General features: G+C 43.1%; 1 protein-coding gene across 1 annotated transcript in view; it reads right to left on the minus strand.

Annotated features, from left to right (window-relative positions):
• LOC310699842 (serine protease inhibitor Kazal-type 5-like) overlaps window positions 1-22,182 on the minus strand; it is a 30,235-nt gene extending 8,053 nt beyond the window's left edge. The window contains exons 1-9 of the mRNA XM_083488458.1: window positions 22,040-22,182; window positions 16,354-16,379; window positions 14,714-14,844; window positions 13,498-13,546; window positions 10,103-10,233; window positions 9,954-10,014; window positions 7,855-7,991; window positions 6,845-6,968; window positions 1,360-1,460 (exon numbers count right to left, since the gene is read on the minus strand). Of these exons, the coding sequence (XP_083344584.1) occupies window positions 1,360-1,460; window positions 6,845-6,968; window positions 7,855-7,991; window positions 9,954-10,014; window positions 10,103-10,233; window positions 13,498-13,546; window positions 14,714-14,844; window positions 16,354-16,379; window positions 22,040-22,091 (812 nt within the window). The 5' untranslated portion in view covers window positions 22,092-22,182. The remainder of the gene's footprint in view (window positions 1-1,359; window positions 1,461-6,844; window positions 6,969-7,854; window positions 7,992-9,953; window positions 10,015-10,102; window positions 10,234-13,497; window positions 13,547-14,713; window positions 14,845-16,353; window positions 16,380-22,039) is intronic.
• Between the last annotated feature and the right edge of the window lie 5,067 nt (window positions 22,183-27,249).

The raw sequence follows: 27,249 nt of genomic DNA on the forward strand, positions 1-27,249 counted from the left end.
TTTCTGAACTAAAAAGCCTCAATTTCTTTTGAAGCCTTTGTTGACATGTTTTACTCTTTATCAATTTACTTACTCTTTCTATACCATTTCCACTATGCAATATCCATTCTGACAGTATAACCAGACTATAGCTGTTACTCCCAATTGTGAATACATCATAGGTTTATATAATGCTGCTGTGACATTTGCTATATGCCTAATCTCACTTCCCTTCTCAATCTCACTTTCTACTCCTTTTCCACCCCAGATATTCCAGTCTGTTTGCATTAACCTCAAATGTCTCCTTCCATTGCTAGCTCCCTGGAATCGATCCTACAAACAGACACCTGAAATTTCTGTTAGATCTGATTGGGGACATTCTTGCACAATCTCATCCAGCACCTGCTACATACAAAACAATGGCATATTTTTCAGAACGCCAAATATTACTTGCTGCCTGTATTACTTGGTCTTCCTTGCCCTTCTCTCCTGTGGGATCTGATCCTGCCAAGAACATGGATGACATGGCGTTTTCTTTGATCCAACAATTCTTTCTTGCTGCAAGGTTAGTAGTTTAAAATGAATGTTTCTAGAACTCATGGTTAGAAGTATAAGTTTAAAGGAAACCATGGTTGGAGCACATCCAAAGCCAGTTAGGGTCACAAATTACAGAAGCCTGGATCTTCAAATATTTCAAGGGCTATCACATGGAAGATAGAGCAAATTTGTTTTCTCCTACTCTGGAGGCTAGGACCTGACCAATGGATTCAAGTTAGAAGCAGATTCTTACTAATCATCAGGAAGAAGTTGGATGGCCATCTGTCCAGTGAGATTCCTGCATTGCAGGAGGGTTGGACTAGATGACCCTCAGTATCCCCTCCAATTCTACAATTCTATGATTATATGAAATTTGACCCATCTCATCTCTACAAGTATTTTTTCTGTCAGAATGTGGTCTTAACTGCTGCACTATTTGAGCCTTCAACATTAAGCTCAGGTCCAGGAGCACAATAAAGTCTGCGGACTTGACCCAGAGGCAAAGGAAGAACGCATCTATATGTATCGCTTTTGTGGATCCAGTCTAAACCTGTTCAACCTCATTTACCCCACCACAGCCTTCAAACACTCATTTAGAACTGAAATTCCTGGATCTCTTCCAAGAAAAGGCAGAGCTGAGTATTAGCAACAGACTGATGATTCCACACTTCAGATAGTAAAGCCGTTGTCCCTAAGAGAAACCAACAGATCATGCCCAGGGTACCTGAATATTTGGTCAGACATTTGCAACCCAACTACCTCATTGTGGCAAAGCACTGATAAACTCCCACTTTGGCATCATAACTGCTATCACACAGATCTTTGCATGTCAAGCATACTCACCCTCCACAATTGGTATATGATCTGTAATCCCCCGATGCAGTCTGATATTCTGCGGGGCAAGGATTATTTACATCATTTTTTCCATATGGATTGCAGTTTTTCTGTCAATGGAGAAGAAGCAAGTTTGATAAGAGGGTGACTTCTTTTCTTGTTCACAAAAGAGAGACCACAAAAAGAGAGAGAGAGACCACGGTTTGTGCAGATGAGATCTACTCTTTTCCATCAAGAGAGTGGTGATCTTGGACCCTTAAGCTCACAAGAGTTTTTCCATCAAGAGAGTGGTGATCGTCACTGGTGTGGCGTGGGTTGTCAGCACCCGGGGCAAGGCAAGTAATTTGCACCCCCTAACCCGTGGATTTGCGCCCCCTAACCCGTGGATTTGTGCCCCCTAACCCTATCCCCCAGATGTTGCGCCCGGTGCGGCCGGCCCCCCTGCACCCCCCACGCTACGCCACTGATGATCGTGCACCCTTAAACTCATATAAATCAGAACAAAATAGGCTAGGTCAAAGGTCATGGGGAAGGACACAAGAAAAAGTTTCTGCAATATGAAGGCACAACACTTTCTAATGGAACTAATGGAAAACAAGGGCTCAGATGGTGTACTTAAACTCAAGTCCAATAGAAACAGATTTGTTAACATTTCTAACTACCTTATTCCCATCATTAGAATCATAAGTGGGTTAGATCCATTGCAAGTGTGACAAGGACAGGTTTAGAAGGAATCTCCTAGCTTAGCTTCTCCCTCTTCCTCTCCTTCCCCCCATCCCACCCCACCCTCCCATTCTCTCAGGCTATCTTCTCTCCCAGCTGACAAGTCCCAACTGCCAGTGAAGGTGTGCTTTCTCTCCCCCCCCCCACTATCCCTTTCTAGATTTGATTAAAGAGGAGGGCTCTCCGACTTGACAGGCAGCTCACCAGGCCCACTTTGTCACAGAATGCTATTGAGCTGGAATGCACCTCACTTTTTGATAATGAACTATTCACAGCGTTGAGGCAGCGGAGAATAAACTTTATGACAGTTGTTTCTAGTGTGATCACTATTGTGGGATAGCCAGAATGTGTGCATATTTTGGTTTTACACACTCTTTTCTCTTTTCACAAACTCTTGCTGAGCTGGAGCTGGCACTTCTGGTAGCATTTTAAAGAAAGGCTCAGTGACAGAAATTACCACAAGCATTACAGTATTAAATAAAATGATGGGAACTGGAGAGCAAAACAATTAAACACAGTATTAATCCTAAGGCAGAGGTTACAGCAAGTACTGATGAGGATATCAGTCCACTTATTGCCTGTCCTGGGTGATGCAGACAAATCTGAGGAAAGATGCAGCAATGCTGAACTATGAGAAGTGTCTGGAACCACAAGAAGTTTCTGGAACAATCAATGTAGTCAGGAATGTGCTTTGTGGAAGACAAAGGATCAAGCCCTCGTCAGAGAAAGAGACAGACCTTTGAGCAGAGATATTAGAAAATTCAGTTGGAAATGAAAAGAGATATGTAAATTGCTGGTGTTCATTTACTCATCCACATATGAACAGAAATCCACCCAGGAAATACTATCAGTATTTGCTGATGTTGTTGCTTTCAGTGCACAAATGATTAGGTTTTCCCTCCATTTGCATTGTGTTTCCTTCATATCAAAATGAAGGGCGTGGAATCATGCAATGACCATGTAATTTACATAAATTACATAATTTTACCACAGTGGACAGTGATACAAATACAGTGGTGCCTCGCAAGACGAAAAGAATTCGTTCCGCGAGTCTTTTCGTCTTGCGATGTTTTTCGTCTTGCGAAGCAAGCCCATAGGGAAATTCATCTAGCGAAGCAACGCAAAAACAGAAAACCCTTTCGTCTAGCGAGTTTTTCGTCTTGTGAGGCATTCGTCTTGCGGGGCACCACTGTACCATAGTATTTGGTGACAGACAAACTGCAGTGAGACAGAAGCAATGCTGCGTGTGACCATACAGGGCAGAATAGGAAATGATGCCTTCTTACATTCTTACATTTTGATACATCTGAGTGACAGGCAAGGATCACAATGAGATGCAACACGGTGCTTTGAAAACGGGGGGTCATTATGCTTGAATGTCTTGTAATTTGGGTGTTACAAAATAATGATGTATTCTTTAAAACATGAAGAGGGCCAATTTTTTGAACCACCAGATTTTGTCAAACTGGAACCAGTTGGTGCAAGACAAAAAGAGGCACCATGCGTGATTCTTTGGACCAGAGGAGGCATGGTATTTGAAACCACCTTGCTGGAACTGCATTGATTGGAACCTGCACCATCAGAGATTTTGGCACTGCACCAGTGGCATAGCGGGGGTTGCCAGAGCTCAGGGCAGCATGGAGCAGGGGGTGGGAGCAAGCGAAATGGATTGAGTACACATGCACATTCAACTGCCTAACACAGAGGTTTTCAATCTTTTGGGGCCCACAGCTCCCTTGACCAAGTACATTCTTTCTGCAGCACCCCTGTGTGGCTCAGGAGCCCAGCTATGTCATCCCTTGCCTACACAACCAGTGGCCCCTCACCACTTTTTGAACCCCCTCCCTTGTAGAGTGTCCCCTCAGCCTCCTCTCCTCTCCCCTCCACTTGGGAGTCCTCTGGGCAGCCAGGGTTGTCACCCCTGGTTTCTGAACTGCCCACCCTGCCCCAAAGAGAGGTGCCTCCGCACACTGCCCCACAGGGGTCTGGGAAGCACCCCCCTGGCTAGCCCAAGAAGCATCATTCGCCTGTGGAGCTTGTAGCCAGGGCTGCTGCAACAAACAGCCACACAAGCCTTGGGGAGGCAGAGATGCAAGAGGGCATCAGAGGAGGGAGGGGAGGAAAGAGGGACAGAGGCCAGTGTTGCCAGCTGCACTCCTGACCATCATTCAAGGCATCTCAGGGTGACGCGGCATACTGGTTGAAAACCACTGGCCTAACGGCATCCGTGTCACCTGGGAGATCACAGCTACAGTGATAAGAGTCATTCCATTCTCTGGAGAGGTCACTTCCTGGAGAAGCCGTTTTCAATGGAACCCAGAGACGGAAGCATGCAATTGTATTGAGGCAGCACTGGGTGTTGAAATTTTGCGCCCCGAAGAATTTTGCTCCCAGGGCAACTGCCTCTGTGGCTCCTTCCAAGCAATGCCACTGCGTTGCAGCCCCACCCCACCCACCCCCCCGAAACTGTTGGCAATCCTCCCATATTGAAAGCAGCTAGCACAAGAAAAGAGTGTGGAGACTAGTGATACGTAATGCACATAATGCAATGGAAGAACAATTTTCTTAATCAGTCCCTGCCTAGAAAGAGTGAGAAAGCAGGCCTGCATGTCAATATCCCTGTTCAGCCAGTCTTCTGAGGTCCCTTGTACAGCAATGTGCTAAGAAACCCTTCCACTGACATCATGCACACCAGGTAACCCCTCTGGCATCTGTGAATGCAGCATGAACATCTGCAGGAGGGGGGGTCTCTGTATGTAAAGCTGAATACACAAACCCCTCCCTTCCTCTGCAGATATCTGCATTATACATGTGTCACTCCTCAGTGCATGCAATGTCAGAGGTGGGCCTATGGAGTGTGGCTCCTCTTCCATGTTTCATTACACAGGTGTTTGAATGTCTGAACAGGACTAATGTAGCACACAGTACTGGCTCCCCTAACATGTGGAAGGGCTTCGCAGCTATAATCTCTGGGCCACCATTCAAGCTTCACAACACAGGCCTAACCTTGTTTATTCACAAGTAAGCCCCAGTGAATTCAAAAGGATTTTCTTACATGTCTTAACATGTCGGAAAAACCTGTTGGCTGCAAAATAGAAAGTTTTATCCTGAGACAAAGGAGTTTTGTTTTGTTTTGTTTTTTGTTTTTTTTACTGCAGAGCTAGGTTAATGAATGGTCTTCCCATTGAAAACCATGAGGAGAGATTGCATCTTTTCTTTTCATTCTTAAACAGTTGCTGATGTTAGTCAAATCATGAAAGCCTTATATTAAAAATATGAGAACTGTTTATTTACAATTTAAGACACCTCTCTGGGGTGGCCACTTATGCATCACCCCAAAATATGACAAAGATATGAATAAAATTAGCATGTACTGATTTATATGTATGAATGCAAATTTAGACAGGCTGGCTAATGCAAATTCAAATGAAAATACATCTCACCATAGTGATGAAGGCTGTGAACAGGTGAGCTGCTGCTAACTGTTGGTGGTAACTTCAAGGTCTCTGCTGCTTTCCCTTAGGGTTCTTCATCCTTAAACCAGGCTTGGACCAGACAGCCCTTCAAACAGAGGACTCCTTCAAATAGAGGGCTATCCTCTGTTAGCATTTCAAATAGAGAGTTGTCCTCTTTAAAGCAAGATGCATGGCCACCCTAATCATATCTCTGGTTGGTCTATATGAATTGTTGATGGGCATGATTAGGGATACGTTTAACATGTGTAAGCTCCCCACCCCATGGATGGGAATGACTCGTTCATGATTGGATGTGGGCCAGATCAGAGCCTGGTTAGGAAACCACTGGGAGTCTCATGGAAACTATATAAACGCTTCTAAATGAAGCATAATTAATTAGTAAGCAAACAATGTGAAGACCACTAGCCTGACCCAACAATGGGAAGCCCAGCTAATACATTACCGAATTGTCCAGAAGCATCTCTTTATAATACATCCCCAACAAAGGCCACTAGTTTTGTGTGACTAAAGCTGGACTAGGGCCCACATATTTGGCACATTAGAACCTAAATGCCAACATGTCATGTGTGAAAGCAAGTTTTCATTGCTTGTGTGGTTATCTCTGTAGGATGTTTTTACTCGTTTGGTTTATAGTTATTCCTTTCGTTGATATTTTTATTGTTCTAATAATGGTTTTCCTTAAAGGAAGGATAATTTTGACTTGTTTGGCTATTTAATTTGTAAGTAATATTACTGAAAGCTGGGCTAGATCTAAGGCAGCACTCAGGGGAAGTATCCTCCTCAGACCACTAACAAGTTGTTCAAACCAAGGAGCTAACTCTGAGGCCCAGCTGGATTCTCAGGACTGGCACTGCAGCCTAGATCGTACCCTATAAATCTGGAGCTTCCTTCATTCTCCATCTCATGGCATTCTTCTTTAACATCAGAGACCTCTCTGTGATTGAGCCATCTCCATGACATGTTGCAATCATGGATTTGCTGTCTTCCTGGCTCTGATCTACCAATACCTATCAGGCAACTCCCACACCACACAGAAGCTGTGGCTTGTGTTCAGAAATTATTTGCATGTTGCTTTCTACTATGTTATCCCAGGCTGTTAAAGCCTTTGGAACGAGCTCAGCCTGGATGTTTTACGTTCATGTTTCTGATTTGCTATGAGAATGTTATCTTTCTTCCCAATCATGCTTTCTAGGTGATGAACATTATAGCACAGTATCAGAGACAGGATAAAGCATCCCCTTTCTTGAGTAGGAAAGTAGTGCTCAGGTAGCAGCTTGCCCGACATTTTTCCTCACCTCGTTGCTGTTCCCTGGGTTGAAATTCCCTTGAACGATTCTGTTCCCATAAGTATCCACAGCACCACCACCGCCTCCTCCTCTTCCTCCTCCAACGATCCTGCCTTCTCGGACTTCTTTTTTGCTAAGAGGCATGGAATGCAGAACAACGTGAGTAACAGGAATTGGAAACTGGAGTTCTTATGTTCAAACACTTGTTAGAACTTGAACATTCAGGAGAAGATTGAAAGAAGAAAAGAAAACCAAGGACAGTAAAACAAAAATGAAAACATAAGGAGAGAACAAACCCACAGGCATATACAAAGAAGTGAGCAGCTGCTTTGTTTTAATATATCAGAAATGTGGAACCTTTGGTCTTCCAGATGTTGTTGAACTACAACTCCCCGCAGTCCCAGCCAGCATGGTCAGGAATGATGGGAGTTGTACTTCAGCAACACCTGGAAGGACAAAAGTTGACCACACCTGGTATACTGCAACCTATACCAACCTGGTACTCCCTAGATCCTGGGGGGGGGGGGAACCTGTCACCTTCCATATGCTACTGGACTACGGCACACATCATCCCTGACCATTGGTCGTGCTGGCTGGCCAATTTTTTTATAATGCAAATTTAGTGAAGGGAGGAAGGACTAATACACCTTCTTCAAATGTGCATCTTCCTCAAGAGGTTTTAGCTGACTGTTCTTATGCCCCTTGCTTGCCTGGATGGAAAACAGTATATGTGGAAACCTCTGACATTGCATGGCTGGTCAACAGCCTAGGGAAAAAGTCACACCAGTTGTTGCACCCACCACTGGCATGTGGCCCCCGGAAGGCTGCCCGCTGGGGAATGTGGCCCTGGGGATAAAACCCTGGCCTAAATAGCTAACATTACATAAACTTTATACATTAAACACAAGGCATTTCTTCTTGTGTTCAATGACTGCCCATAAACTTTGGAGAGTACCCTACATGCCGAAGTTTGCTATTCATGACAGCACATCATTTCATCTTTGAGTTAGAGCACTCACAATTTCTCTGAGCACATGATACACTTGTTGTTGTATGTGTAGCCAGTTGCATCCCGCACTGGAGCATTCTCACGGGTGCAAGTGAGTTCTCCGTTGGGTCCCATCTCTGATCGATATTCATCGCATCCATCATTCCTCTGCAGAGAAAGAACATGGTTTGCTTTGCTGGTCTGATTTTTGGAAACTCTGGAGGATCTTCATTCACAGCAAATGCATCACACAGACACAGATGGTGTCAGGGTGTGACAGGGTGAACCATGTCACCTACTACCTTGTGTCTGACGGAGGTGTTAGTCAGAGGAATCCTGAGTGCCTCTGTCTTAGAAACATTTGTTGGGTGTTGCCCTCTACGGCCAGCCTAATTATCATTCTTTAGCAGGGATATTCAAAGCATGCAATTGATCTGGATGATAAAAGCGATCTCCCCCACTTTTCCCAACAATGTGCTTAAAATACTGTCAACACCTTACCAGATCACAGGCAGACAACTGCACCAGAACAATTCAGAGAATACTCAGGTCCCTGCATCAATTGCTGTGGAGCATGATGAAAACTTCTAAAAAGTTGCAACATGCTTTCAATCAATAGTGAATAAAGCCAACAAAGGTGGCTGGAATGCTGGCAAGAAAGGGCCTGCCCTTGATTCCTCAATTCTGTTTCATGAACTGGTCTTGCTTAGACATCTCACCAGCGAGAAACTTTTCATATAGATTCTCTTTAGCTTTAATGAAGGCAAAAGAATGATGTGAACATGTGCACCGACAACCTGTATCCTCTCCTAGCTGGGTCCACATGATGGAACAAGGATAAAGTGAGTGAATGAAACATAAATAAATAAATCTATGAGGATGAACTGACTTTGCCAATTCAAAACAGGTTAAAAGGAAGGTAAGTATAAGGGTTTTCTTTTTTAAAAAAAGTTTCATGCAATAACCAACTTTTATCTGGAAGGTTCTTTACTATTTTGTTTGCTTGTTCAGTTAGATAGGTAGAGGACCTTTCATTAAAGTCTCCTTGAACTATTTCTTCTTTATGAGTCATTGAAAGGTAGATTCTAAGTATGCAATTGATCTGGATGCAGCTGATCTGAAAAGTTCTCTCTCTCACTTTCCCCAACATGCTTAATTACAGCATGGGCATAATTCACATTCCATTATAGTCAATATAAAACTTCATCATGATCATCATCATTTATACCTGACTCAAGACAGCTTACAGATAAAAATAATCTTGAAAATGGACATTGCCCTCAAATGTGAAATAGTATTTTAAACATTATGCATATTAAGATAACCTCTTTATGGACTAAAACTGTTATCCAGGGATGAACATAATCAATTAATGCAGATATGAATTTGGCTAGGCCTGAAATATAACCTTGAAGTCTACCACTTTCTAGCTTTGAATGAAATCATTAAAAGCTAATCCAATGACTGAAATGCTGAACGCAATTTTTTAAAATGACATTACAGGCAAATGTAGTTTCTCTGATTTGGGCAGAGATAATGCAGGTCAATATAAGAACATAACAATAACCTGCTGGATCAGGCCAATGGCCCCTCTACTCCAGCATCCTGTTCTCACAGTGGCTAATCAGTTGCCTGTGGGAAACCCACAAGTAGGACCCAAGCACAAGAACACTCTCCCATCCAGTGATTTCCAGCAACAAGTGTTCAGGAGCATTACTGCCTCTGATCATGGAATCACAGCATAGCCATCATGGCTAGTTGCCATTGAAAGCCTTTTCATCCTTGCATTTGTCTAATCCTCTTTTAAAGCCATCCAAGTTGGTGGCCATTGTTGCCTTCTGTGGCAGTGAGTTCCATAATTAACAATGTGCTGCATAAGAGGTACCTGTGGAACATCAGGGAGGACTTCCTAATTCTGTGCATAATGCGGTACTCTACCACACACATGACTTTTGCATATGGAACAAGAGGCTAAACTCTGCATGTCTGTGCAGGATGCAACAAAACCTTGGATGAGCGGAGTTGGAACCTGTTTGGAGTAAAACTGATTCTTCTCATTCTTGGTCACCATGGGCAAGAAATGCAGAATGTAAATGGCCAGATAAAAAATTGGATAAAGCTTTGTTTCACCTCATTTTTTCCATTTTGTGGTTGGTCCTTTCCAACAGAATTCATCGTACCTCCATTTTTGCTGCAAGAAACAATGGATAAAGTTTTACTTTGTTGCAGACAAAGAGGCCCTATATAATTAAAAAGCAAATATATTACGGCATACTCACAACTTCTGTAGACACATTATGCATTTATTGCTATGCTGCTTGCCAGAAGCATCGCGAACTGGATTATTCTCTCTGGTGCAGGAAAATGACCCATCTCTGAAATAAGGCCAATATTCACTGCAGTCGTTATCCTACAGTGGAAGAAGAAGATCAATTTTCCTCCTTGAAGTCTCGCTGAAGATAAAGTTCATCATGAGCCATCAACAGGATGCCCATATCCAGCGTTTAAGGTCCCTTAGAAAATCATGTGATCAGCAGAATGTTCAATCACTTTTAACTGAACCAAACCCAATGGAATAAGTCTTTTATGAGGAATGAAGCCCCCTGGAAGTAATCTTCTTTGGAAGTAATTAAGAGAATGAGCACAAACCTGAAAGTTTCCAGAGGTGTAGCTGTGTTCATCTGTTGCAGCAAATACAGCAGTTTTGTAGCACCTTAAAGACTAACAAATTTATGATGTTATGAGCTTTTGCAGACTACATTCTACTTTATCAGATGTTTCTTTTATCAGATGCATCTGATGAAGTGGACTACAGTCCATGAAAGCTTGTGTTTGTCATAAATGTGTTAGTCTTTAAAGTGCCACAAAACCAACCAAATGGTAGCATTGGTTTCAGTGGGGAATTGTGCACCCAGAATTCTTTCCCATGTAAATAAATCAATACAGCAAATGTGCTTAATAGCCAATACATTATGTCTAGCACTTGAGATTCTGTTTTCTTTGTAGATGTGTAATGTCTATTTTGGACTTTATATTAAGCAAGATTCTAAAAATATGTTAGACACATTAGATTTCAAAAATATAGTGGACACACTAACAGCAGAACTGCTTGCCACGCTGCCAGCTTGTGTTCGTCTTTTCCTCTGCTCCTGGGAGGAAACAAACTTAATGGGAAAAGCAGCAGAGTTTGTGCTTTACCCTTCTCCCACCCTTTCTCTTAGCAGCTTCTCCCTCTGAACCCTTCCCTCTCAACTGGAATGCTAGACACAACCTTATGAAGTCTAACCTGCACAAGTGTAAGTCACACAGAAGCAAGCATTATGATGACGAATTAAGCCAAGCAATTTGACCAAGAAACAAAGATATCATTTGGGAAAGAAAAGCCTGTCAATGACAAGATTTGCTGCCTAGAGAAAGAGGTGTGCAAGAAATGGATTGGCCAAGATAAACAAGGTGCAATTAAGGCTTGCTTATGCCTGGTCCCACACCTTGCCCTAGCTGGAGCGCTCTTGGGTGTTATTACCCCATTAAGCAGTAATTGAGTGCCAACAACGTGCTTGGAATGTTCCAAACAGGGAAGGCAGCCCAGGACCCGCCCTGGAAAGTTTACTATTTCAGTCTCGGAAACACAAGAACGAAAAGATACAAACTCACCATGGCACACTAACTTGGGCCTGTCAGAAACCAAAACACATAGTACTAGTAACGGTTCAATTGTGGTTTTCAATGAGACCCTGCAGTGGGTGAACTTGGATAATTTTAGACCCTGGACTCAATGGTCTCATGAAGACCTTCTTTAGATAAGTAATGAGCCTTACTTCTTTTAAGCCATACCTGATAACGTGTGGTTTTTTTTGGGGGGGGGGCACTGTTCTATCTGTTCTATCTGCCCTCCATGTCTGGAGCCAAACCGGAAACTAGGATTGCTATTAATACTCACAGGCAGGAACAGGTTTGGAGAATCAGAGTGGTACAATGGTTAGAGCAGGGCTGGTGAGCCTGTGGCCTTCTAGATATTGTTGGACTCAATTTCCCACCAGTCCTAGCCATCATGGCTAAATGATCGTGGGAGTTGTAGTCCAGCAACTTCTGGAGGGCCCCATCCCCAAGTTCCTCACACTTTGGTTAAGCTAGGACCAGGGATGCTTGGGTTGAAATTCCTGGTGAGTGGTTAACTTTACCGGATGACTTTGACCCATCACAATCTCTTAGGCCAACCTACCAGGTTGTTGTAAGGATAAAACATAAGGAGAATGGAAACTGCTACTGTTGGTGTAATGAAGCATATTTGTACATATAAGAAGCAGCCAGAGGGTGTATGATGAAAATCAACTCTTCCTGAACCATATTTCTAGTGAACCAGCAATGTGCTGTGGAGGAGGACACCATCCCGAATTTCCATGAAATGTAGCAGGTCTCCACTTGTGCAATTTCTGTTCCAGAAGTCGGTTCACTATAATTACATATAGTATCAGCATTGTAACTCTAATCTCATTTAGTAAAATTAGATTGGGCTACAATCCAAGTGACAATGAAGTCTGATATCTCCAGCACAAAAGCAAAAACCAATTGCTAAGCCACTGGGTCAAATGCAGGGCTTAAACACATAATATCTTCATATTTCAGGTATACCATTTTTCATGCCTCCCATGCAATCCTGCACATGTCTACTCAGAAATTCCTCTCACCTTTCTGCCATGGGGAAATCCAAATTTACCCACCCACAATAACTGGCCAATCATGGATGGGCTTTAGGAGGTGGCAGCAGGGGGGAGCAGAGTCAGGTGGAAACTTTGTGCTGGTTTCCACTTGGGTCCTCTTCTTCAGGATAAAAAGGGGCCCGCCTTCTCCCTTGGCACTACAGTCACCCTTTTGGTCTCCCACCCTTGTTAATCACTTTGCTATGTAATTTTTTGGTTGCTGTATTTGGGGCAGGAAGAAATTTTATATCCAGACAAATTGGCTGGTCTTGCGGTTTTTGCCTCACAGCAATCATCACAACTTTAGTGGTTAAAGCATTAGGTCAGATTCATAGCAATTACTCATAAGGGGAGTATATTGCTTTAACTTCCCCTTCCAGGAATTGGGGTATCCCATTAAAGGAACCCTAGGAGAGGTGTTTCTGTCCATAAATCCAGATGGGGGGCTGAGGACCATAGCACTCCCCAGGCAATTTCCATGGGCTGCTTCTATTTGATGGAAACCATAGGGCAATCTTTTCCTGGAATGGATGCCCTAGGAAGCAGGAAGCAGACAGGCTGACCAAGTGGGAAATCACCCAGAGCCTGAGACAAATCACCTACATCTGTAATCAATACAGTTGTGGCCTTTCCCCCCTTTTTCCTTTTTTGGATCCATGAATGTAGGTCTGTGTATCTTTATACATGGTGTGAGGCACCAGGTGGCGGGCTCTCTGTGCCTGAGCATGAAAATACGATCCTGGGACTTACTCCCAGGGAAGTTTGCACAGGATAGCACTGTTAGCAAGAACTGTAGGTTGTAGCCAACAACGTTGCTCAGGTGATGGTAAAGCCACATAAGAAGAGGAGCAATTTTCAGTTATTCTCCATCTCCTTCAAACTCCTGAAATAATCTAAAATTGTTTTCCTCCTTATAACACTAATGGAATCAACGCTATTAGATGCCATTGGATAGCTTTAAAATTTCTCCTCACCTTTGCTGAAGAAGGATTTTTGGGCCAACCAGCAATTGCTCTCCTTCTCCTATTAATGAAGATAATAAACAAAAACAGAGAAGAAATTATGAATGGAAAATGTAAATGGTTCAACACTTTAGTGTAGGGTGATATAAAGTTCAATACAAACCCCGCAATCTTTTTTCACACAAGAGGTTCTTGGAATGCAAGAGAACTGCTCACATAAAAGAGAACAGAAGAAATCAAGACGTAAAGTAGGTAAGGAATGTTATTTGCTTAGAATCTCTAATCTAAGGACTTTTCTCTATTGAGTCTTCCATGATGTAGTTAAATAGGATCTGATAACAAGTGCCTTCAATCATTTCTAGCCCCAATTCATAGAAATCCCATTAAAATCAATCAGTCTTACTCATATAACTAATTTGTCCTACTCATTTTAATGGACAGAAACCATTGTTGCACCAGTAGATTTCCTCTCATGTACCAGGACTTCATTTTCCTCTCCTTCTCTTTGCAGTTTCCCCATACACTTCCAAATTTTGCCCCAGAGTATTTCTCAGTCCTCCCAAGCAGATTTTGTGGATGCACAGGAGGCAAGGAAGTCCCATTGTACAAAGAGGAAGTCTGTTCTACATGTACATGGGCAGCATTGGATACAACTTGATGGTACTGAAGTGTTGCCAACCTTCTGTGAAATATTGCCTAGATGGCCATTTACACAAACCACTGGTATGAAAAGGATATTTCAGAGCCCATTTGTATTGCTGAGAATCATATTCATGGAGACTGATTAAACCACGCATCCCTGAGCACCTTCCGAATCTGAAATGAATCTTAGGGAATGAGCACAGGTCTCATCTTAATATTGATGCAGACTCCTGCTCACTAAATCCGAATAGCTTCTCTTTCATGGAAGGAATCTTGCATGCATTGAAACTAAAGCCCTGTGTGATTTCTAATGTGTGCTAGATCTTCCCTGCTGCCTTGATGGCCTTGATTTTTGGATCCACTTTTGGTGTTGATCTTGATGGCCTGGGGGAACAGCAAGGCATGAAACTGACCTCTCTGTTCTGGGGGTTATAAGTTGCAGTGTTTGCCTCAGCCAAGGGGTTTCTGCCATAGAGATGGAACTAGGAAATTGTCTGTAGGAGAAGACATAGGGGAAACAACCAGTATAACAGCTCTCATCATGGCATTAGCATCTCTGAAACAAGTGGTTGTTTCTAATACTCACAAGACTTCACGGCACATGACACACTTGTTCATATGTCTCCTGCCATCAGGACCGAAAACAGGGTCTATATCTCTGTTGCAGTATAAATTCCCATCCTCTAAAAATGGTTGGAATTCACGGCACATGCCCTCCTAAAGGGATAAAGGAACGCTTAATGAGGCTTGCTTGCCTTTTTCTGCTTCTGCAATCCTTAAATTGCTTCAGTTCTGTATGTTTATATGGAATGGAAGTGAGTAATATGAAGGTGGGGAATGTAACCCTCTTCTAGTTTTCGCTTTCGCTTGCTCTGTCACTGAGTTTCAATGTTTGTTTCATTTGAATGGAAAATCCCACTCAAATTTTAGACATTTCTGGAGGGGAGTGGTAACAAAAATGGAGCTCAGATGATAGTCAAACTCTGGACACAATCCACCAAGAGGTTCAGCACTGCAATCTCATTAAAATGAGTGAAGGTGAACTTGCAGATAGATGGAGCCCTCTGTTACCTGGGCATTTCAATATGATGGTCATAGGTAGCTGAGGCAGGGATTCTGTAAGCCTTGTGTTTAATGCTAGTGTAACACTGGAAGCTACCTTAGACCAGGCTGGACCATTGGTCCACCTAGCTCAGTACCGTTTACACCAGAACTAGCCAAAGTGATACCCTCCAAACGTGGTTAGACTCCAACTCCCTTCATCCCCAGCCCACATGCCCAATGGTCAAAGATCATTGGAGATGTAGTCCAACAGCACATCACATTGGTTATTCTTCACCAGCAGTCAAGGTTGTGGTGGAGTTGGGTATGGCAATGGTGGGACTGGTGCACTGCAAACACACCAACAGAAGCAATCTGGTGCTATGTCAGCGCATTTACACCACACCACCACCACATTCTTCCCTTCTGCAACTCAGCTGAATAGAGTTCAAGTGGATGGCATAGCCCCACCACACTGTCTACTGCTGCTCGTTGTTGACAATGACTGGCAACAGCTCTCCAGGGTTTCAGTCTTTCTTAACCATACCTGAATATGCCAGGAAGGAACCTGGGACCTTCTTCACGCGAAGTGTATGCCCTTCTACTAAGCCATATGCTCCTTAAAAAACATGTGCCACCATGTTGGATAGTTCTACCACTATTCCATGTTGGTTAGAGCAGGGAGGCCCCATAGAGCATTAATTCACCCTCCAACCTACTAATATTGGTCAGAGACTGGGGAGTAGCACTAAGAATCCACCAGGATTTCTTAATGCAATCTAGCCAGAGAATCCCAAAAGGATCTCCATTGATTAGAAAGCATGATCACAATGACTGGGCAATGGGGAAGATGGGTTGCCAGGAGGCAGTATTAACCAGGCTATTATGTAGTTTCCAGGTGCATTTTTGCCTTCTTCTTTTTTTTTGGGGGGGGGAATCCTGTCCTACGTTGCAAGCCTTTTGGAAATATTGGGCAACAGAGATGTTGGCTGAACTGCAACAGTTAAACTCCAGCAATGTTATTCATTTCACAAATAACACGTGAAAAATCATTACCAAATGCAAGTGAATTCTCAGCACCTTTAACAAACTACAGTTCCCAGAATTCTTGGTGGGGTGTTTTAAATGTATGAGTGAATGTACACGGCCTGATTTAGGAAAAATAAGAGAAAAGTCTGAACTAACCTGGTATCTCATTTGACTGGCAACACCTGCAACAAAAATACACAGATTGTAAATTCTTGCATTGTCATTGTACAAATTCAAGTTTTAAAAAGACAACGACTCAATCAAAGAGGTGGTTACAGTTAGGTGACCCAACAAACCCTCCCCACTCACAAATGCAAACAAACCCCACTACAGACAACCACAGACAGCCAACTACACCCTGTCCCCCAATCCCTCTCACTACAAAGGAAATGTAACAAGCGAATAGAAAGAGAACCTACTGTATCCAGTTGACACTGACACAAAACCCCACACGTCCACTATTAAAAAAATATAAATTTCACCACCGCACTCTCCCCCCCTCTCTTTCCCCTACCTTATACTGTACTCAACACTAACATCTCGTAACAAATGTAACTGATCTATAGAAAAGACTTTACAACCTGAAAAAGAGACAATGCACATACTTTTGATAGTAATTTTTATTAGTTTTCAGTTACAGCAATCCAATAATAGCCTCATTATAACAATACCAAATTATAATACAATTAATAATACCAATCATGGAGATGTTGTATGCTAGAATTAATGGTTTGATGATTTTCTTTGTTTCAGCGTTTCAAATGCATGTACTTTTGTAAACCAAGAAAATCTTTAATAAAAATTACTTTTTAAAAAGGAGATGTTTCAGTTAATCTGAATTTCCTTGATCCATATAGCCTTCTGCTTTCTTGCATAAGGTTAGTGGTCCTTGACAGAGAGCTGCATAGCCATCCACACCAAATGTACCAGTGGACTTCAAAGGGGGTCAGGTGAGCCTCATAATGCAAACTCAGACCAGCTGCTTGCACAAAACACACTTGCTGGGTTGATGTGAAAATTATTTACACTGAATTACCCTGTAATCCTAAGTATTAGAAATAAACCTTACTGAAATCAGAGGGACTTATTTCTCAATAAATATGGTTTGGGCTTGCAGTCCGGCTGTAGCCTTATTGGAGTTTACCGATTGGGTCTGCGTTGCTCCGGGACAGGAGGAAGGAAGTCAAAATGACACCGAGTTGGTTCAAAGAAAGAGTTTATTCTGCTCTCCAGATAGCAGAAGGCACTTGCGTGATTAGTCCCTAGCAAGTCCGAAGAAATGACAGGTTTCGTGCAGTTTATATATCCTCCAGGCACCCTCTCACTCCTCCCCTAGGAGCCCAACCACGTCGGCCTACGTACGCAGGTTGACATCACATATATTCCTGCACTGGTACTCTCAACCATAAAAGGATCTTCCTTCCTGCACTCCTGACCATAAAAGGATATTCCTGTTCCTACTCCTATCTTGAAGCAAGAGGTCACTACTTCCGAGAACATGTTCTGGCGTTAGTCCCAGACTTGGGTCTCTGCGTCATTTGTGGCCAGGACATAAGATATGTCTGTGTCTGTTCTACTGGTAAAGTCAAGGCCAGTCTTGCCGTCAAACTGATAAGGGAGAGAACTGTTTATGCAGTTGTGTCCTTATTATGGTTTTGCTGAACAGTTCAAGTTTTACGCATTTAAAAGTGCTCTCTTTTGAAAGAACAAGGGGGGGGGGTTGAAACAGTTTTAAAACTTACTACACAGAAACCCATTCCTTCACTGCTTTCTATAATTTTGAGGCACATGCTTGCCTGAGTTACTTATTGTCGCTTGTAGTGACACTTTGTGCACATCATGATCATATAGGTCTCTCCTCGTTCTGCAAGTGATGATGATGGTGCACCTATGGAAACACAGTCCTGAGCATGGCTTTTAATGGGAACTGTGCTAAATGTAAGCACTTTTATTTAATGAGATTGTGCATTGGGCTGGTTGCCCACTAGCTAATTATATAATACTACTAACTGCAAATTCCTTGATTCATAATAATAATAATAATAAATTTTATTTATATCCCGCCCTTCCCAGCCGAAGCCGGGCTCAGGGCGGCTAACAACAATAAAACAGTACAAAAGTACAGCATAAACAACATTCTAAAATCATTCATTATAAAATTAATTAATTCAAGCCACTGGCAACCATTGGGCCAGAGCTCCACGAAGATTGCCGAGGGAGGGAGTCAGGCTGTGCCCTGGCCAAAGGCCTGGTGGAACAGCTCTGTCTTGCAGGCCCTGCGGAAAGATGTCAAGTCCCGCAGGGCCCTGGTCTCTTGTGACAGAGTGTTCCACCAGATCGGAGCCACAGCCGAGAAAGCCCTGGCTCTAGTTGAGGCCAGCCTAACTTCTCTGTGGCCTGGGACCTTCAAGATGTTTTTATTTGAAGACCGTAAGTTTCTCTGTGGGGCATACCAGGAGAGGCGGTCCCGTAGGTACGAGGGTCCTAGGCCGTATAGGGCTTTAAAGGTTAAAACCAGCACCTTAAACCTGATCCTGTACTCCACCGGGAGCCAGTGCAGCTGGTATAGCACCGGGTGAATGTGATCTCACAGCGAAGACCTTGTAAGGAGTCTCGCTGCAGCATTCTGCACCCGCTGGAGTTTCTGCGTCAGTCTCAAGGGTAGCCCCACGTAGAGCGAGTTACAATAATTCAGTCTGGAGGTGACCATCGCATGGATCACAGTGGCTAGGTCAGGGCGAGAGAGGTAAGGAGCCAACTGCTTAGCTTGGCGGAGATGGAAAAATGCCGCCTTTGTTATAGCTGCAATCTGCGCCTCCATGGAAAGGGAGGTGTCGAAGATTACACCCAAACTCTTAACGGACGGTGCTGGCACTAATTGCGCCCCCGCAAGAGATGGGAGTTGCCCCCCAATCCCATATCGCCCCATCCCAGCCACAGGACCTCTGTCTTCAAAGGATTTAGCTTCAACCGGCTCCCACGTAAGCATGCAGCCACAGCTTCCAAACATCTGGTCAGTGTGTCTGGGGCCGAGTCAGGATGGCCATCCATCAACAGATAGAGTTGGGTGTCATCGGCATACTGATGGCAACCCAGCCCAAAACTCTGAACAAGCTGGGCGAGGGGGCGCATAAAGATGTTGAAAAGCATCGGGGAGAGTATCGCACCCTGAGGTACTCCACACACCAAGGAGTGGCGTGATGACAATTCCCCCCCAAGCACCACCCTCTGTCCCCGAGCAGAGAGAAACGAGTGCAGCCATTGAAGGACTGTGCCCTGAATCCCCACTTCGGCAAGGCGGTGGTCCAGAAGTTCGTGATCCACCATGTCAAAAGCTGCTGACAGATCTAGAAGAATCAGCAGCCCCGACCCGCCTCGATCCAGCTGTCTACGAAGATCATCTGTTAGGGCAACCAGAGCCGTCTCAGTCCCATGACCAGCGCGGAAGCCGGACTGGAATGGATCCAGAGCCGATATTTCTGTGTGGTTCTCAAAATGTTGGGACTGAGCTATATGAAGTTCTTAACAAGGATTAGTTAATGTAACATTTGTCAGAAACATCTTACAACCCAAATCCAAGCCTAGAATACTGTCCTTAACTAAACTGATTTAGATATTTAGAACAGCATGTCGTACAGCCTCTTTTTTTGTTTCTTTTTCTTCCTTTCTCCCCTTTTACATTTCTTTTTAATGGAACTTACACTGTTTTATTCTAGTATTTCATATAAAGCAGCCTAGTCAATATATGGGGTGTTTGGGGAGGGGTATTGCATGTGGTGGGGGACACATCATGCTCCTTCTGGGATAGTTAGTCCACCTTTGGTCCCCACCCTGCACTTAGCTCTCCACTGTGGTTCCTAGAAGCTGTCAGCATGCGACAGAAGCCACACCCCAGGAATGGCTTCGACTGGCTGACTAAACCAGGTGAGCGTAGCTGCTGAGTCTCAAACCCTCAGTGAATTAGGGACTTCCTCTACATGAAAAGACAGACTGCAGTGGATTGAGTGGACAAGACCAATAGAGGGTCTAATGGTCAAGAAGGCGGTTTCTGCATGTGATGTAGAGGGAAGTGAGGGGCAGGTGGGGCTTGTCAACCTGGGAAAGTAGCCCATCTAGAAGAAGAAAACTCTGATCCTAAACTTCTGCTGCCTTGTGGGATATCTTCAGAAGAAGAAAAGGCTAAGGCATAAACCCTACACAAATCCAAAGTAGAGTCCATAAGACAGTTTGATGGGGCCTTGTATGCCTCCTTCTGGCAATTCCTGCAGCTGGTGCCAAACATATTACTCTGCTTTCCTTTGAAACACATCAGCGAGGCCAAGAGGGGGGACTTGTCATCTGGGCAGCCCAGGACCTCTATACACACTGCCCAGGTTTGCACCCTGTACGTTCACTTCGGTGCTGCTAATGAAGCAGTTTGACTTCAGCCCCAAAGGTTCTCTCCATTGTCCATCAAGACAGACAGATGCCAACAGCAATAAGTCAATATAAAGCAGGGAGCTCTCTATATGAAATATTATTACCCTAACTCAGGGGTGGGGAGTTTGTGGCCTTCCTGCCAGTGTGGCTAATAATAAGGGATGGTGGGAGTTGAAGTCTACCCACATCTGGAGGGCTACAGGTTCCTCATCCCTGCCCTAACTAAACCACAGATCTGAAGATTACCATCTCTCCTTAACACCCCAGCTCAGTAAGCAATCTTTGGTGCCACTGCTTGTTTCCACTTTGGTCCATGGAGCAGAGGTGACCTATGCTGGTCCAGTTAATAATGTCAAGATATCTTCCTTCTGAAGTCACTTTGTGATGGGCACATCTTGCCACTTACCACAATTTTGGGACCACCTGGGAAGCTGTAGCGGTTAAGATGCAATGGTTGCACTGAGAAATTTGCTGCCCCCCTCCACACCACAAGTCTGCTAGATAAGGAGACTCCACAGGCCACAGACAGCAGACACCCCCTGATGCCAATGAGAACTGAAAGCAAATCAAGTTGTACTGAAAACTAGCACAGAATGTCCAATCTGCATGTCACTGGAAGTGACAGGTCCTTCAGACTGGATCACTATCAGTCTACCTGACTTGTCCAGTGCTGTCCATTGTTACATCCTGCTACTTATAGCCACTGCTTCTGCAATTCCTCTGGCAAATCAACCAGCTGATAATAACTTACCCAAGAGGCACTGATAGACATTGGGATAAACAACTCAAAGAGCAAGGGGGGAAATTCCAGACACATTAAGTTCAACTACTTGCAGATGGCAGGATTCTCTAGATTTTATGACAATGAATGCAGAATTCTATTTATATATACATACAATAACAGCCATACTGAGCCCTGATTGGTTGGTCCATATTTGCGCTCTCTCTCTCTCTCTCTCTCTCTCTCTCTCTCTCTCTCTGCAGAATCACCCTATCTTTATCTTCATTCCTGTTTAATGTCAACTCTGTTGAACGAGTTGAAGAATTCCAAGTCTGCCCTATGCATGGATACAAACACTCAACCACGTTTTGACAAAAGAATGTCATTTCATCAGTCAGTCCATTTGAACTGTCCACCCAAAAGGCAAAATAGATGAAAATAGATATTGCTTTTGCCAAAACAAGGAAGCTCTCTACCTTCTTCACTTGCAAACCTTCAAGGTATTTGACAACAACAAAGGTATGCCCACCACCAGTTCCATAAATCATCTTGGCTTTCCTCAGTTTTCTCTTCAAATAAGCTAGTTCTCCTGTTAGGTAATGTCTTAGTTATCATTAGTTTTAAAGGAAAACATAGTGCCCACTCCTTAGGCAAAGATCACATCCCCCGCCACAGACACTGGTTATAACAAATGTAGCTTACCTTCAAAGTGGCTGAAAAGTGCCAGGGCCACAAAGACCCCTGCTACCTTCATGGTAAGGATAATGGTGGTAAACGTGTTTTGATTCTCTTAGCTCATTGCTCACAAGAAGCCACACAGATGAAGCTCTGATTGCATATGTACATATAGGAGACAGGTTTCTCCGCCTTCCTTGTGACATAACCTTCAGAACAGCCATCATTAGCCACGAAAACCAGTCTGATGAGGGTTGGTTTGAATTCTAATGATTCCTTCAACATAACTTTCATCAGGATGGGACTGGCTGGGAGCCACACCCTGGATTTTGTCAAAATGAGACATTTACCAATCGGTCAGCTCATTTTTCATCAGCAGCAGAGCATCCTGGCTGTAGGATGCTGCATCCAAGAGGTATGCTCAAATCAAAGACCTTCCTGAGACAGTATCTGAAGGGCAGTATAAAAATACTTCTATTACCAGCAAACAGAGCCACCCAGATGCAATATCTGAATAGCTCAGCATTGCTGGAGTTTGTGGGCTGCATTCAATGCTAGTAGACCCATTTAAGTTGGTAGAAATGACTAACTTGGGGCCCTTAGTTTCAGCGAGTCTGAGCAGAATTTAGTTGGCTACAACTCCAAGCTAATAATGTTGCTAATAAGGAATTACATTCCTACCTGGGAGCTCTCAAATATAACAATAGTGAGTCTAGTAGCATGACAGTATTTTTCAGACTTTACAAATTGCTTCTGCACAGAGTTCAGCTACATGCTTTGCATACAAAATTCCCAGGTTCCAATTCTCAGCATCTTCAGGTAGGCTAAAAAAAGGACTATTGCCAGCACAATAGTCTCTCTACTCTGGCATAACCTATTATTGGTGGAACAAAACAGAATCTATTATACAGCTGTAACCTTTTGTTCCACCAGTACAATAGATTTAGTAGTGAGCAAGCCTATCTTCATCCAGCTGGCATAACTCGAGGACAGGATTGCAGTGCTAGTCTCATCCCAGCTACCAATACACCCTTCAGTTAGCCTGCTGTTTGCAGGATTCCTGAATGGCTGATTTTGTTTGGGGAAAATGTGAATCAGGAGAACAATAGTGACAGATGAATGTCTCAAGGTTTGGTCTAAGTGCCTTTGGATGATGACAGCAATAATAATAGCACTTAAGGCTTCCTGGTTTCCAAGTTCTAACTAATCTATATCGGATCTCTCCAAGTATTATTCCCATTTGAAAAACAGATAAATATGATCAAATGTTTTTCTGGATGGCATCTGCTTATCTTCCAGGTTCCTACACTGACAGCTATCACCACTGTTTTGAAATACCAGCTAAGTGCACAACTGGTGAGGCTCACTGTGCAATTTTCATTTCTTTTGCTGTCCAAGCTTGTGAATAACTGAAAAATGAGAATTTGGGCTGTTATGTTGAAATGTACAATACTTTATACCATTGTGGAAGAACATTGGCATGGAAATATATTCAGAAACTGCTGTTCCAGTGAGTTTCAAAGTTTAGTCTACACCAGCTGTATCGTGAAACATATCCAGTGGAAGCTCAAACTGACATAGGAAAAAGATGCACGCCAGCTCGTATTACAATGTCCAGTGTTCATTTGGAATAAGGCTAAGACCACAAATACTTCAGATAAAAATAATACCAAAATGATTTTTGTGTCTCTGGAAGTTTCAAAAGTCCATGTTGTCCAGAGACATAGGGGATAACACATATTTGCAAACAAATCTTTATGTTTGGCTCCCCTACACACTCAGTTTTAAAGTTTTTCAGCCAGTGCTGTGCCCTAGACCTTGGTCTACCACTGCAACAAAAATGGAGTTTTGTACCACCAATGCTTGGCTAATTCCAGACAAACTGCAGCCAGTAGTAAGGCTATTAAATCCTTATATATAATTTTGTCCATAGCAACTCTCTATGCTTTCTGATCAATCTAAAAATTGTATTTTTAAAAGGTGCATTGGCAACCAGCATTGATTTTTCTTCTTCTTCTTCTCTGATTGCTGAGAGCTAATTGAATTTCTATTTTTCTTCCCTGGCGCATACTGTATTTTTGCCCAGCTTGGAAGGAGGCACACTCCTTTCACCAACAAATTTCACTCCCTTTACTTCTTTCATTCCTCACAGGATCAAACAAAGTGATGGCATTCTGAAGGCATGAACAAAATAGCGCTGGTGGGGCAGCTGCTCTGCACAATGATCTGTTTCAGCTACAACAGTGTGCTTTATAGATCAACTGCAACTCACCTGCATGGAGAGTTGTGGTCTGCCACACAAATTTCTAGTGGGAATACTTTGTGATAATAAAGAAGAGAACAAGCACATGGTGGGAAGCAGCCCCCCATGGTTTCACACAACCATCATGTTGCAGACATTACCTGTGGTGGCAGCTGGTAGCCCCTGGACTTTGTGGGGTGGCCTGTGGCCAAGGAGGTCATATAGGCAGGGCCAATAAGGCCACATGGGTGGAACAAAGGGGAGTCACATGGGTGGGGCCAAGCTGTTCTGGTTTTCTTCCTCCCTTGCAAAGGTGTGGATGCCAAGGCATTGCATTCAGTACCTAGCTAAACTGAAAAGTGTTTAACCTTGTTTTAGGAGCTCCTGCTGTAACATATTCTAACAGTCTGAAACCCCCAAGAGCCACTGTCAGTAAGGGCTTATTTACACTTAACTTTCCTCTACAATTTAAAGTTCCCTATCCTAGTTCTCCTTTTTTTCACTCCGGAGCTTTCCCTGCAAAAACTTGTTCTTTGCCACTGAATTGGAGCAAACAGCTATCCATTGAAAACCTGAATTGTCATTTGCTGCACTTCAGCTATAAAGAGCAGGCTTTCTGTGCTGAAGGGTAGGGGGCGGACCAGATAGCCAGATCTGAGATAGTCCCCTTATTACATGTAAAATATAATTTCTTAGAACTAAATCACACAACCTCTTCAATGTGGTTGAACTAGTCTGTCAAACTCCGAGATCATCAGTGGTGGTGAATCTGATGAGCACAGATTATTGGCAACCATGTGCAGAAGTTCAAATCATATGGTATATCAGCTCAACTCAGGTTCAGAAGCAACCTTACAGTTGTGGCGAACCACTCCAAAATCTGGTTTGCCTTAAGGAGTATGCCCCCTACTATCCAGATTTCATGCAAAAAATAGCTTTCCAATAAAGGCAAAACCACTGATTAGTGTTCATTCATGCTACTTTAATTTTGGTTTGGCTACTGTCATGTTCTAATTCACAACAGTCATTTGCAACTTTATTGGTTCAGAGTGATGCAATTTTTGATGGAGACAGAGATGGGGTGATGTTCAGGAAAATATGTAAGTCAGCATTATTATGGGCTTTAAACATGCCAGGGACATCCTGTAACATTATATTTTACAAGGTACTAATGGCTAACAGTGAGAACTAGACTAGGATGATACATCCCTATGCTATTCTTCCACAAAATTCTATGGAGATGAGACAAAGATGCCCAAATAGTTTGTTTTCATATTTACATTTACATCATATTTATAGGATACCAAAGAAATCCATACTAATTCTAAACCCATGCAGGAAAATAATATATATATACAATATTGTTCTGATTCAGCTGGGAGACAATATCTGTTGAAGCAGAAATAAAGTGTGTATTCCTAGCTTGTTGAGGAACCAGTTTTTTTTCTTTAAAAATGTTTAGGGGCACTCTAATTTTGGAACATGCCTGTGAATAAAAGTCAGCCACAGCTTTGAATGAAACATAAGTGTTTCTGAGAAAAATCAGTGCAATATCTAGACAGTGTGCAATATTCACTGCCTCAGGAGACTACCGACTCATTTGCAAGAGTGGGTTAATTTCATTGCATCTTACAGCATCTGTATCTTAGATAAGAGTAATCAAAATCTCATAATTCAGGGCGTAAACTGATCGCCTGTGGGGGTTAAGAAGGGATTGCATTCCATTCATGGCATTGCACAATCCTCCCAGCGCTTTGGGGTATTTTACGCATGATGCACAGAACATCAGGTAGAGGGCACTTCTGAGAAGTGGTAACTGGCCAGAATATAAACATTCTGCCATTCTTGATCTTGATCCTTTTTAGATCTTATCCCCTTCCCCTCAAGGAAATGAAAAGTGTATCACCTATTGGCTAAAATGACAGGCTTTCATCAACGGGGAGAATTTTAGCTGAACATTTCTTGTGAGGTTGGAGCCACTTGGCACAGTCTGACAAGGAGATAAGTTTTTGTGTGTGTGAATTAGTGCAACTTTTCTGAAGTGCTGATGACTCTTCCTTTTTATTAGTGCAACTTTTCTGAAGTGCTGATGACTCTTCCTTTTTACTTCTGCTTCTCATGGCCTACCCTTGACTCTTAACTTAACGTCATGGTGTTGGGAAGAAGTGTTGTGAATAACAAGCTAAAAGATAAGAAACTGACTGTTCTTCCTCTCCCCTTCCATGTCCTGCTGTGGAACATCATGTGTGATCAATTCACTCCTTAAGGCAAATGAAAATGTTCCGCTGGTTGCCTCTCTACACAATCATGTGTGCTTTATCCATGGAAAACCTCCTTAAACAAAACAATCATTTGTGTGCAGGTCTCTGTGTAGGCTGAGCTGCCAATCACCATATCTAAAGCAGTGGCAGAAAGCCAAGGTGTATTCAATCTGTATATAAGCAAGTCTCAGAAAATGGTATCGCCACCACACCCTATTCTTAGTGTCTTGGAGTGCTGTACAGCCATTTTGAAACTTACTTATAGAAACTCCCAAAGCTAGTCAAAGAACTGGGCCATTTAAATGTAGGCATGGCAAAGTCACACCAAGGGTCTGGGTTTCTGAACAGAACAGAAATGAAATGAAAATATACAGTGTAGTAAAGTGATTGGAGAACCATGTGACATAGATTTTGGTAGAGTCTATGCATACAACAGAATGAGACAAAACTGAAGGGATAAAGCGCTGAGGTGAAAGAATGGATTGTCCCACTTCAGATTACTGGAGGAGAAACATTATTTCTAAACTGGACTCATTAGCTTGGGTTATGAGTTATATTTCTCCTTTTCTTCATGGAACATAACTAGCTGTCAAATATCAAGTTGGACCATTGCTTCATCTAGCTCAGTATTGTCCAAACTAACTTTCCTGAGTTCCAGACAAGGTTCTCTCTCAGCCATACCTGGAAATGCCAGAGATTGGACTTGGGACCTTCTACATGGAAAGCAAATGTTC

Source organism: Podarcis liolepis, assembly GCF_965112155.1.
Source record: "Podarcis liolepis genome assembly, chromosome: 2".
Classification (NCBI taxonomy): Eukaryota; Metazoa; Chordata; class Lepidosauria; order Squamata; family Lacertidae; genus Podarcis; species Podarcis liolepis.